At 35.8% G+C, this 14406-nt stretch overlaps 1 protein-coding gene and 1 non-coding gene across 5 annotated transcripts in view; both read left to right on the top strand.

Moving 5' to 3' along the window:
* Positions 1-14406, top strand: part of A1cf (APOBEC1 complementation factor) — a 98669-nt gene that overhangs the window by 31391 nt on the left and 52872 nt on the right. For 2 of the 4 annotated variants that reach the window (XM_023723207.1, XM_004623943.2), the window contains exon 2: positions 4724-4867. The exons of the other annotated variants lie outside the window; for them this stretch is intronic. In XM_023723207.1, coding sequence (XP_023578975.1) covers positions 4769-4867 — 99 coding nt within the window. In that variant the 5' untranslated portion in view covers positions 4724-4768. The remainder of the gene's footprint in view (positions 1-4723; positions 4868-14406) is intronic. 4 annotated transcript variants of the gene reach the window in all.
* On the top strand, positions 1683-1847 carry LOC111818696. Its single transcript, XR_002822616.1, has one exon. It is a non-coding gene; the product is annotated as a U1 spliceosomal RNA (small nuclear RNA).

Below are 14406 nucleotides of genomic sequence, written 5' to 3'. Positions count from 1 at the left end.
AACAGGCCGCCTTAAACACTTGGGCACCTTGCTCCTGCCCTATCAAGAGGTTTTCACTCTGTTACAAAGAATATCACACCGCTGTTTGCCAAGTCAGAAAAATATCTTTCTCCCCATTCAGTTATCTCGTTCACCCTCTTCCAAAAAAAATAAAATCACACAAATAATATAGTTAATGCAATAATAACAGGACTACTCCAACATCTACTAAAGGTAGACAGCAGATATTCAATTAATATTTATTGACCTTTTTGCTACATTTGAAGATAATTACATTAATTATTTTTAACCAAGAAATTCAATTTAATTCTCCTTAGCTCTTTTTTGTTCTCTGCCTATCAATCACAACTGTAACTTTTGCTTTTACCTGCCTAACCTAGTCTTTCTTGACTCTGTAACCACTCTTTATTGTATGTGCTTTTCTTAATGTTGCCGCATGTCTTGCCCAATTTACTATTTTGAGACTTTAAAAAAATAAAACAAAATCTGTTCCCTTCCTTTTATTGTTTCCCTAGTTCACAATGTGTGTTCTGCCGTGACAATAAACTTTTCCTCCTTTCTAGCAACTTCAGATAACAAATCTTACTTAAAATCCTCACTTGGTTGTCTTTCCCAGATTGGTTTTGCATTTGGAATCAATTTTTATGTACAAAATAAAGACATGGTTTCCATCTGTTTTTCTGCCACTTTCTTTGACACATGTTCCCCTGGTACAGAATACAGAATTGAGCTCCAACATTGCCTGGCAGTGAACTCTGGGAACTCTTTGGGCAGGTCAGCTAAGTGTCAAGGTGGACTGTTCCCTCCTCTCTTCCCCTAACATTCAAGAAAACAGAAATTTTGAAGGCCAATTCTAGGTTCTTTTCTTGAGCTAATGGACACTAACGTGCAAATGTAAAACCAAAAATGTACAAAGAAAGGGAAAAGTGTGTCTAAATTCCAACTCTATTTTCAATCACTTTGTGCTTGAAAATTTTTACTTTGTCTCTCATAAACATAATGGCACATGCATAAATGCAAAAGAACTGTGAAAGTCAATTTATCATGTAGTTCAATTGTACTCCAAGATGTAACTTTCAGAAATAGATTTGAAAAAAAAAGAGAAATAACATGTACTAAGTATTGGAACATTAGGTTCAGGTTAAACTTACTTTTGATTAGTTGCGTGCCATTGTAATTCACAAAATTGCTATTTCAAAGCTTTTCATTTATTCCACAAGTATTTATTGAGTGTTTAGCATAACATCTTGTTACTACCTTTTTGGCAAACATCAGTGAATGCAAGATAGTCCCAACACTTAGTAAGCTCACAATTCAGTCAGAAAAACAGACATGGAAGTGACTCATAGCACTGGTGCAACAGGACAGAACTGTAACAGTCTTTCTTGGGAGGATGGAGGAGGTAGAATTAATGTTATCCTTTGATCAAGAAAAGAAACTACAATTAGGACTCAAAATTTCTGTTTTCTTGAATGTTATGGAAACATTGAAGTGAACAGTCTGTCTTGTCAAATCGGAAGGACTAGTACAGCTAACACAGTAAAGTTAAGAGACATGGGAAGGAAAACTAGTCCAAGAAGAAAGGCTGTAGGTATGAGGAAGCACAATAATGCTAGGAGACTGAAGGAAAATCTACAATCCAGTCGAGGACAGTGTGTCATGCTAAGGACTTGAAAGTTCTTATACTTACCTGGCAGGGGAAGTAACATGATTTCACAAAGGAGATGTTCACAGGGCAAAGCTCATCCATTGCCCTCCAGGGGTGCTGACCCTGCAATTGTCCCAAACGTGGAAAACTTGCCTGCAGGATTTGTGATAATAGGGGACTGCATTTGTGCTTTCCCCTGAAAAAAAGGAAAATTTGTGAAAGACAGATAAATAGTTTTAAATTAATAAGTGATAAACACACATGCTTTCATTTAATTCTAAGGGTCTCAAAGCTGGCTACGTATGGCTTTGAACTCTTTGCCTCAATAAATGACACTGGTGACTATTCTTTCAATGTGCTATTGTCTCATGTGTGAAGAACTTACAACTTGCTAAATTAGAAAATGTACTATGAAAACATCATTTCAAATTGACCAAGCTTTTTAGCCAAAGTTTAACTTGCTTAAAAATATTTATCTGGGATTCAAGATAAACCACTGCTAGCAAGTTCTCTACACTCAACTCCTAAGTCTCTGTTGCAATGACTTCTGAATTTCCTGTCTTGATATCCAGTGAGTTGAGATTACATTCAGAAGCTATAGAAATCTTTTCCATGACTTTAGAGCAAATTCCTGTGGGGTCAAAAGACCTTCCTAATACCAAAAATGCCTTTAATCAACTTCACTAATTATTAAACAAAACTAAAGATAGGTTTGCAAGTGCAAAGTCATCAGGTCACTGTGAACTGTTATCTTTTGGATAGAAAGGATGAAGTTCAGCAAGTCTATCACTTGGCCAAAGACCATAGACTTTGCCTTCAAATAGCAACCCCATTAGACCTTGCCCAGCTGCTTGCTCTTCTAAGTTAACACTAGCTCAGTGGGAGAAGTTTGAGTACACCCTGAGAAGAAACCAATTTTAGTAATTTGGGGAATGTGCAAGAGATTGTCTGAAAACTAGTTTGTTTGCTTGCTTGCTTTTTGTAAATCCTTACGAATGACTTCTATAGTTTTATATTTCTGCCATAAGAGGACTTACGTTGTCTCATTGATATTTCTTTAACTACATTTGCCATAAGCTTGGGATCAGAGACAGAGTGTGGGTCTTACAGGATTTGCTGTGTAGCATCGTAGAAACTCTAACTGCATCAGTAAAGCTACTTGTTCCAGCCTAAATTGCTATTTATATATCAAATCACCTCTGTCAGAAAGAAATTCTCATTTTTTCCTAACAAGATACAAAATCAAGATTTTTTTTTAAGAAAACACTTTTGCAAAGTGTAGGCATTAAAACTAATACATGAATTTACGGAGTTAACAGAGTTCCCATAAAACATAAGCTCCAAAGCTGGAGGCACAAAGGGCTGACGTACAGAGAGGACTGAGTAAATACTTCTTAAGAGAATGAATAAAGCTGGTCCTGTGGTGCAAGCCTATAATCCCAGCACTTGAGAGGCTGAAGTCGGAGGATTCTCATACGTTCAAGGCCACCCTGGGCTACATAGTGAGCTCAAGGCCAGCCCGAAATACAGAGCAAGACCTTGTCTCAGTAATAGTAATAATAATAGTGATAATAATAATAATAACTATGACGATGATGATGATGATGCAAACTGAATTTGTCTGGGTCCAGATTAACCAAATTATTGGAAAAGTTGTAGACGAAAGTGGTCATGGTTATATGTACTGGATGACACCATTATATCCTTCTAAATCTAATGAATATTCTCCTTCTAAAATCTATCTTTTTCCTTTGATTTTCTAAATTACATTGAAGTATTACATTCTAAATTATATTTTGGAGGCCTTTCTTCCTATCCCTTTGTAGTAGAACATTTATTGCTATTGCTATTAATAATGCTATGATTTCTACTACTAAGGCTATTAATAATGATATGGCTAGATGTAACATTTTATTACTATATTACTTAAGTAGTAGTAATTTTAGTAATGCGGTACCTTGGAGGCACATTTTCCTGAAATGATCACTGCAACTTCCCTTTTGTATCTTTCACTAATATTCAAACCCAATTCCAATATTGTTAATGCTTTATTCATTGTTTCTTTAGATAATAGCAGAAATCAGTATAGAAAAATCTAATGTATTCAATAGAAAGTTTTCAAGACAACATATGCTCAAATATGCTGGAATTGTACTTGGCTTGAGTCATTGTAAATCACATTTTCTCTTCCTTGGGCACATTCGGCAGAGTAAAAATCTGGCTAAAAGCTCCCCAAGTCATGCACATCTAAACCCGCAGTACCACATCCACTTGGCCCTAGGGACACAGGTGCCTGAGGGCCACCCAGGCCTGGAGCCTTCAGAACAGCTCTTGTCCTTGAGCTAGGAACTCATGGTTCTGAGCACCATCACTTGTGCAAAGGCAAATCATGTTGCCAAAACAAAAAGTGTAGACAACAAAATGCTGAGCTTATAATATTCGTAACTACACACACAACATGTACCTATGCACCACTTTTCCTAGATTTTACGAAGGGTTTCAAGGACTCAAGTGGGTGAGGTATGTGGTACAAGATCAGAAGGATCAGTTTTCTTTAAAATCCACTTCATATTACTTCATCATGTTTGCGTGATGACTTCTTTGTCGCTGTCATCAGCACAATCTGTTGTAGAAATTTGTGTTTGGAGAGTAACTCTCTTGGGTAACACACAGATAAATGAAGCCCAGTCTCAAAACTTTTATTCCTTCTCTTAGGTTCTTTCGCTTAATGACAATACCTTTCCCCTTCATTTATAAGATCTAATGTGACTTCATTGGTGTTTGAGTTCTTAGTAACATTCTGGAGTAACTGGATTGAGAATTACTGATCGGCATTTTAATTAGAGAATGAGCATTACTGAGTTTCGATTTTCCAATTTCATCTAAATTCAATATTTAAGTAAACAACATCTTTATGGAGTACAATTAGCCAATCTTGTTTGTGTGTTGCTATTACTTGCTCTAAATTTCATGACTCATGTATAGGGAATATTTCCTACAGATGTCTTTCATGAAAAGGACCGATTTGGACTAGGCAACAATAATTTTCTTAATTTATCTTAAACTTGGTTTCAGTGAGCAACCCTAATTACCCTGATTTTTTGCTGATAATCACTCTCAATGGAATCAAATCACAAATCCAGGGATGGATTGAGCGGCATCCAGAAGGAAGCAGCCCTCCGCGCACTGACCCAGCGCACAGGATATAGCTTGATCCAGGTAGGAACGTCTTGGGATAGCTGGTGAGACTCCACCAAGTTCATGGTGGCGGGGACTGAGTGGCCCGCAGATGGAAAACTTGGCTGATGCGGCTCTCCTCTTCCAAAACAGAAGAAAAGTATAGCATTTCATTTCCATTTCGCTGGTGACCCTGCAGGTCACACTCACTCTACTCAAGAATCACCCTTGACTTCATTCACAAGCACAAATCTCTACATAAAGACTGTATCAGTTTTGAAAGTACATTTTAGAATACAAAAAGCAGATAAAATTTCCAGGCCTTAGTGAAGTGCACCTAAGCTTTTACTTAAGGAATCAGCAAGAGTAAACTACTCAGAAACTAGCATTGATTTCCCAAGAAAGTACTGAGATTTAGGAAGACTTCTACATGCAAGTACCCAAAACTGAACGTTTTGTCATTCTAGTATTTTCTGGTTTGTTTGTTTGTTTGTTTAGAACACTTCCCCATTTAGTCTAGGAACATTAGACACCAGACACTACTCTAGGTGACACTAATCTCTGTCCTTGTGTATCACTTTTGAAAAGTAATAAAGAAAAGGTAGTAATAGTAAAGCTACTTATAGATCTCATGTTAAAAATTACTTGTGTATTATAATTACCATTATGATCACTTTCTTTAGAAAACATAGACTGCATTAAAAAGCAGACTAGCATTTGGATTAAAATTGCTGTAGCTACAGTAAGATAAAATATTGTAATTCTTCAGCTATTTTCTTTTGCTCACATACTTTTCCAGCTTAATCATATCCAGGGACTATCATGAATACAAACAGCACCTGTGATTAACAATAAACTATACAATCATATCTGTTCATTAGATGTCCCTTTTCTCAGATTGTTGCAAAAGGTACTAAACTCTCATGCTGTAAATCATGACATGTGTTGCTATACCTAATATGATGCTTCAAGTTAGTTATAGTTTTAATCCTTATAAAGAGCATTATTTAGGCTAATTTAAGATTTCAAAGTTTCATTTTCATGATTAACTTCATTTAAATCAAGGATGAAACTGATGTATTTATGTCAGTACTTAATAAAAGTCAAATGACTTTAGGATCATTAATAAGCTTTAAATGTGTTAAACTATAAAGTTAATCTTCCTTAAAATAAATTATTAGGGGCCAGGGAGATAGCTCAGTGGAAAAAGTGCTTCCCTGGCAAGTGAAAGTGCCTGAGTTCAATCCCTGGATCCGCCAAAAAGTAAATAAAAATAAATTATTAAAATATTTATGCACCTTTCCACTATACTAAAGGAGTATGTATTTATATATGCAAAAATTCTATAGAGTTTAGAGTTTATATATATATATCAGGTATCAAATTTAGGACCTTGCACTTGCTTGCCAGGCCAGTACTTACGCCACTGAGCTATATCCAAAACTCCACCTTCACATAATTTTTATCATTTCTTCATGTATAGTTAGTTGAAAAAAGAGTTTGCATCCCTTTTGTAATCAATAGTTTCATAAATGTTATAAAAATCAAGTTGCTTTCCAATGTCTTGAAGTTTGTTTTATTTTTAGTTCTTTGGTATGTAAAATATTTATGGAAAGGCAATGGTAGTATAAAACATTACAATTTCTTTAAAATCCAGCGGTCTGTCTTTATATATAAAGATGCTTCCCCTTCTCTGATGATACAAAATCTGACAGAAATATGTGTAAACCTGCCTGTACCTAAGCAGTATTTATATTATTTTACTATCACAAACTAAGTATATAAAAGTGAGAAAATTATTAACTAAAATACAATAATTATATTCAATACACATAACATGTGAAATAATCCTAAAACAATATGAATTGTCCCCTTAATTTGACACAGGGAACTTATTATTTATCTCTCAGATGAGATTCAAATCAAAGTTCATGACTTTTTGGTAATTTTGAGGTAAAACTGAAAAAAAAATTCAGTTAAAACTTAATATGTCAGGTCTATTTTAATCATAAAGACTTAGTGTTATTTCCCTTTCTCATTATGTCAGGGTGGCAGGTGATTCTGTTCTCCTGACTTATGGTTTACACATCCTGTACCAGTTTCCTAACTGTAACATCTGGCTCAGTGTTGTCGCAGGAGGAAGAATATGAGCACAGGAGAGGGAGAAATGACTCCTTCTGGCACTGGGGTCCCTGGGTCCGACAGATGAGAGCTTTGGAAGTCTCTGTAGGACTATCAGAGATATCCTAACTCCACTACAGTGTCTCAACTGGCTGTGCTCTTTTTGGCCTCGGCCTCTTCTGTCAAGCTCTTATTTGACACTAGACAGCCCTCTTGGAAAGGACAGGATGTAACAAATGATTCCTACATGTAGCCGAACTCTGGCTCACTATACACACTTTTTTTTTTTTTTTGATCCAATACAAATCTGGTAGTACAAGCTCTAAAGAAACCAGCTCCATTCGCCAACATCAGAGCAGCATGCTAGTACATCACTCGCCTGTAGTGGCTTCAAAAAAAAGAGGAGACCAACCAGCCTATCATTTGCCAACCAAAAGGCACAGAGAAGTATGTACCCATCTCCCTAGGTGCTATACTCACCACTCTGTTCCCCTGCTTTAGGCAAAAAGTGAAAGAAAGCAAGCATCTTTCTTCACGTAGGGCCAACCAGCACTCAGTGAAAGGGCAGCTGTGCTCAAATGTTTTTGTGTGGGGCCCCAAATCTTCCAGCATACTCTCCAGTCTTAGCTTTCCTAAACTGGGGTGGTGTGAGGGAAGAAAGAAAATGAAAGCTACCTGCTTTGTGCTACTTTCTTGTCCTCCTAAGTTCTTTAGAATCTAAACCAGAAAACTAAGGAGTCAAATTTTGTGTCAGAATCATGTTACAAATAAAGTTATATTCAGTTACTAAAAGTGATCATTTAAAAATTTGTCAGGACAGGGGCCAGGGAGATGGCTCAGTGGAATAAGCGCTTCCCTGGCAAGCAAAACGGCCTGAGTTCAATCCTCAGTTCCAACAAAAAAATTTTAAAAAAATTTTCAGGACAGAAAATTGTGACATATTTTTACAGCAGTATAAAGCATATGTGAATAAAGTTTTTGAAAAAAAGAGACTCAACTAACAATGGAGATAGTTCATTCCATTTTAACGTCTTACTCCCTTATCCTTGTGCTATGCTTCAAAAACATTTCATAACAGAAGAAAAGCAATGTTATTATTTAAATGTTTTATATGAAATATATATAGCTGATCTGAATCCTATTTTGATCTTACATAGTCAATAATATTTAACAAACAGTTAACAATGAGACTTTGGATCAAAACAAAATAATACAGACAATTTATTCAGTACTACTATTATAATAACTATGCATATATTAATCCATTTAATCCTTACTGAAACATTATCAGTAGCTTCTAAGATCATCCTCAATTTTCTGATGAGGAAAACAGGCCTAAAGATGTTAAGTAACTTCCAGACTTTATAAGCTAGAATCTCTTTGCTATTGGCCAAATTTTCTGGTTAGATCTAGAGAACTAATAGTAGTTATAATTTATTCCTTAGGATAGTCATATTAAAGATTAGCATACTGAGAGATAAAGAAAAGTACTAAACTTGGTAAGATGACACACTTTGAACAACATTTATTAGAATTATTGTTGGTTCAAAATGCTCCAGTAATATAGAATCCTAAAAATTTTAGAAAGCAGATATTTCAACCTAAACTCTCCAATCTAAATGTACATGCATAGGTGCTTAAATAATTGTGAATAAGCTGGCCTATCCAGGCTGATTTGGGCAGCAAAATGTAGAAAATCACTCAAGACTTCAAAGCACAAGATCGACAACCTAACCTGCTCCCTACCGCAGATAAGTTCTGTGTTCTCAAACAAACATCCTCACTTTTACACGTCTTCACTTGTCAAACTTTCGGATAGGTTTTACCCTCTCTATTAGGGATAATTTTATGATTCTAGTATCTTTTGAATCTACTCATTTTTCACCAAACTGAACTTTCTGGTTGAAAGAATAGTCCAAGTTTACCTCAAGATATAGCTTCAAACCTTGCACCTTACAGAAAATCCTTTATGCTTCTTGTCCTACTCTGGACTATAGAAAAGATTAATATAATTATCAAAAAGAGCAACATGTTATCTTTTTTAAAATCTAAAAAAAAAAATATCTTAATACAGTACAAAGACCATATCCATAACATAGTTTGGGATTTTGCAGTATTTGCTAAGATACAGATTGTAGGATTTAATTTTGCTGTACCTTGTAGTCTCAGATATTAAATGCAGATTCTTACAAAATGAGAATTCAAAAGCAGGGGACTATTTTTTTTTTTTTTTTTTTTGTGGTCTCTTATCACTAGTGGGACAAATGCAGCTAGAAGAATAGAATTTTGAAGCAGGAGCAGGGGCCGGGCGTTCCATCTCCGGGCCTACCATGCCGGCCCCACCACAGGGGCGCACTGAGACAGCAATTGAGACTGGGTGTGGTGGCGCGGGCCTGTAATCCCAGCTCTTGGGAGGCTGTAAGCAGGTTGATCACTACGAGTCTGATCTAGTAGTGAGGCTGATTTAGTAGTGAGACCCTGAACACCCTGTAGAGGCTTCCCTAAAATACTTCCCCCCCCCAAAAAAAAAAATTGCAACATGTTGTTGCAATTGATGTAACAACATGTGCTTGAAAGGGTTTAAAAGCATGCTATCCTGTACCATTTTACAATTAGATATCTTCAGGTACTAATGGCCGAAAATGTCATCAAAGCACTTTGGAGAATAAAAGGGATCGATGCAGTAGTCTGAATACAGCAGGCATTGAATTAAACATTATTGATAAAAAATTTTATAAAGTTGACAAGTTAAATTTTAAGCTTCATAGTTACAGTAAGCCCTGAAGAAATATTTTGGAATTATGCTACAATAGTAACTCATTAACATTTATTAGGTAATACTATCTGTGTGAGTCTTTTTTTCTCTGCTTTTTCACTCTTAATTATGCTTTCCAGACTTTTTAAAGCTAACAAATATTTCTTTGTGAGTTAAGAAAAAATTATATTATGATGCTGCTGTGCTCAAGAATCTGTTAATTATGTGCATCATAAGGTCTGTAACGTCGGGGTGCTTGCTCCACCTGGAGTTTTCCTTAGAAAATTCCTTAGAAATAGGACAATATATTCTCACAGGCAAGCATATCAGTACAGCTTTCTAGCCAATGTGGGGGTCAGTTGACATAAATTTTAAGTCAGCTATAACTAAAACTATATGCATGCATATATATATATATATATACAAATTAGAATTAAAACATAAAAAGTTAAAAGTGATACCGAATTTCACTTACCAAATATGAACTTCACAGTATTTGTTATAATACATAGTGTTGTCTTCCAACCAGTTATTCATATTACCAGAATATGCATACAAAACTGAAGGAGACACACAAAAAAAGAAAAAAATGTATAAGAAATTAAAAAGATAAAAAGTACAAACAGTTGAAAAAAAGGAGACAGAACAAATTAAAGCATTAACAGCATCTTTCCACAGGCCAGCAAAAATGCACAGTACAGTTGTCCAAGGCACCCTGCTTGCATACATAGATAAACCTCTTCCCCCACTCTCTCTCCTGTCCCTCTCCTCAACTCTGTAACTCCTTCCTTTTGAATAAGTTCATTCTCTTTTCCCAGTATCTGTTGTAGCCTTCAGATTCCATTTCTCTCTTCCTTAAAAATCTAAGATTGGAGGTCCCATCCAAGCCAGCTATTCCCCTCCTAGATATTTTTCCAGAAGAACTGAAAACTTCATACCACAGTGATATATGTGCACCCATGTCTATAGCAGGGCAATTTGTCACAGCTAAATCCTGGAAACAAGCCAGATGCCCATCAACTGAAGAATGGATAAAGAAGATGGGGTATTTTTATTTTTACACAATGGAGTATTACTCAGCTATAAAGTTGGATAATTTGAGCCTTTAATCAGTAAATGGGTGCAACTAGAGAACATACTCTTAAGTGAAATAAATCACACCTGCATGTGTAAATATATATTTAATAAAGCCAACCCTCAAGTAGAATGAATATAGGCACAGAATAACTGCCACGTATTATTTTTAAATTATTGAAAATATAGCCCATACCAGCATTATTTATCTAGGGTTCCCATTGATTATCTAGTTTCCAGAAATCATGACATCTCAATCGCGGTTTGCAGGATATCATGGTTCTATTGCATTTATAAATCAGTAATTGTTCTGGATAAATATCAAAGGTTTTTATTTTTATGCTGTGATTTCTTAGTCCCTGTTATGGAAAACAATATGCTAGCACCAGGCTTTGGGATTATAAAGAATAAAATGTATCACCTGAGCTAAAGGTCATATAAAGTAGATGAAGTTAAAGTAATTTATTAGTAATAAAAAATGACAACTTCAAGTCACCTCAGATGAATAGCACAGTAAAAATATCATAGAATGTGAAGGTACTCTTCTGTAGAAAATTTTAAAATGAATACAAAAATTTACTCATAAGACTTTCATCATAGTGTAATTTATAGTTCTTTGAAATTAAACACATTTTAGGGCCGGGAAGATGGCTCAGTGGAATAAGTGTTTGCCTGGCAAGCTCAGGGCCCTGAGTTCAATCCCCAGTTCTGCCATAAAGAAAACAAACACACACACACACACACACACACACACACACACACACACACACCTTAAATGTCTAAGAAAATATTAATAGCCAAATAAAATGTGATCATTTTTATAGTTCCATATTAGTCACAAAAGGAAGATGTTAAAAAATTTTCAAACACGTAAGGTGTTTACACTTCAATATTTAATTAAAAGTCTTAAAGCCACACATAAATTTACAAATAATGTTTTAAAAATTATTCACTTATGATTTTGAAAATAGAAAAGGCAACCTTAGATTAAGTATATTGTTTCTTTTTTAATACCATCCTTTGTTTTCTAAACTTTCTTTAATGAATTTGAAATGTTTTTGTTACAGAGAAAAAAATTTTCATAACGTGGGGAAATTTTCCAAGAATCATTGAGCTAGGAGTTTTAAAAAACTGAGAAAATTTCATTATTCTATCTGAATTACGGTGGCCTATCTTCAGTAGGCTGTTCTCCCTAGGTCTTTCTATCTTTGAAATTCGTTTGATATGATATAGTCCAATTTTTCTGCTTTGCAGTTGAGCAACTAGCCCCAGAATTGCTTAAGTGCAAGCTAGGGACCAGCAAGCTATGACCCAAATGCAGCAACAGCTGGTTTCCCTAGTCATTGCAGGATGTGAACATTTTTTACATTTTTAAAGGATTATGTTTTTAATGAACATAATCCTAAAATGTCAACTGGCACATTACAAAAATTTTGCTGATCCAAACTCTAATGCTTAATGTAGTAAGTACCCTATGTTCAAAACTAATGCACATTAGGTTGGCCAAATAGCTCAGTGGATTAAAGCACCTGCAAGCAGGCACAAGGACCCCGGGTTCCATTCCTGGGCCTGCTATGCAGGACACACCCCCAGGACACTCTGAGACAGCAATTGAGCCTGGGCGTGGTGGTGCATGCCTATAATCCCAGCTCTTGGGAGGCTGTAAACAGGTGGATCACTAGAAGTCCAATCTAGTAGTGAGACCCTGAACACCCTGTAGGCCCTTCCCTAAAAATTAATTAATTAATTAATTAATTAATTAAATTTTAAAAAGCTAATGCACAGCTTTTAAGGGAAATCCCCTATGCTTTTAGAAGTTTCTGTACCACTCCTGGTCCTCCTCACTCCACTCAAGCTCTTAGACCTCATTTGTGCATTTGTTCACCTATTTATTTGTTACAAAAAGGGAAACATAATTTCATTTTTCATGAAGATTAATCTCCAAGAAGAAAAAAATATAAACAAGGAAAAAAATGAAACATTTACAAATCTGAGCCTTAAATATCATAAACCAAGTGGTGTGACAGAGAGTGGAAGGTGGCCTTCTTCAGACAAGATGACATGAAAGCTGACATGGTGCAGAAGCAAACAAACCTGGCAGGGAGTCAAGGAGATGCCAGCATCCTTGGCAAAAAGGCCACTCCTTAATCTAAATATTTGTAAAACGCAGAAGACCTTTGAGAAATCAAGACATTCATGTGCTTCATTCCAAAGAGCTAGAAGTATTAGAGCAGATGAATAAGAGCACTAAGTGGGCTGAGTTTTCCTCTTTCTGTATTTATTAGTCACCCATGAGCCTGGTTTCCTGAGAACAGTCCCTTCCAACTAGCAACAAATTATAATCTGGAATTCCATGTATTCTTTCTTATATGGATTTTCAGTGTAACCACACATTTGTTTCTAACTTGGTAAATTGTTCAAGGATATAAATCCAGCCATTAACTGCAGAGGATTGCGTTAGATAAATATTAGTCTGATTAGGGTATCAATGTCTTTCTAAAGACAATCCAAACTATCCTGTAAGTTACTTTAGTAATGTTTAGTGAGCCTATCAAATTGTCATAGGTCAAAGACAAAGGCATTGTGAAATTAGCAACGTAAAGAAGAAAATAAAAGACAGGACAGGGTCTGTGTGCCCGAGGAGGCCACGGGGCCATCCGCAGAGGCCAAGGGGAGAAAGATGACACATCCAAGGTCCTGTAGGAAAAGAGGACGGCTGCCAACCAAGAGCGCTGCGCCCTCAAGGCGATCCTGTGGAAACAAGCGCTATAAAGATGTCTTCATACGAACAAAAGTGGAGGGAGTCCATCACCGCCAGACATACAAGAAATGCTAGGGGAGCTCTCCAAGACTAAAGAAAAGAATACTAGTGAGTAACTTGGGAACATGGGAAAGTATGGGACTCACTAGTAAAAGTAAGAATCCAGTCAAATTTAGAATTCCCGGATACCATAATCATGAGTAAAATACAATACATCATTAATGCTAAGGAATATGTAATTCATGACATTAAAAATTCAAAACAAAAGAGCTAAGCAATACCCAGGTTTTTTTTATATAATCCAAGTTAAGTCTCCACTTCAAAATATAACCATTATACTATAAGATTTTTTCTGTAAGCCTCCTTATGATAGCCAAAATGCAAAAGCCTCTTAATAGATACAATTAAAAAATCTAAGGAATCAAACCATACTACTAAAGAAAATTTCTTAACTAAAAAAAGGACAGTCAGAGAGGTCATAAGGAATAAGAGATGTGTAAAATAACAAGGAAACAACAAAAAGGCAGTAGTAGGTCTTCATTCATAAATATTACCTTGAGAATAAATGAATTAAATTCTCCAGTTAATAGACATAGAATACAGGACTGGATAAAAAATACTCATGACCCAACTACGTTCTGTTTACAAGGGACTCACATCACCAGCAAGATGACACAGAGAAGGATTTTTTTTCCTGGCTCAGGCTACTTTAAGGGCGAGTCTGCTAAGACAAGTGGAGGTGGGGATTGAACTGCGGTATCTTGCACCTGACTGCAAAGGGTACACAGAAACTGTAAGTGAAAAGATAGAACAATATATTTCCTGCAAATAGAAAGCAAAAAGAATGGAACTAGATGACTAGATATATAT

The sequence above is a fragment of the Octodon degus genome, unplaced genomic scaffold (genome assembly GCF_000260255.1).
Source record: "Octodon degus isolate 3935 unplaced genomic scaffold, OctDeg1.0 scaffold00005, whole genome shotgun sequence".
In the NCBI taxonomy this organism is placed as follows: Eukaryota; Metazoa; Chordata; class Mammalia; order Rodentia; family Octodontidae; genus Octodon; species Octodon degus.
Note: the sequence above shows the minus strand (reverse complement) of the source record. Positions and strands in the feature narration are given on the sequence as shown.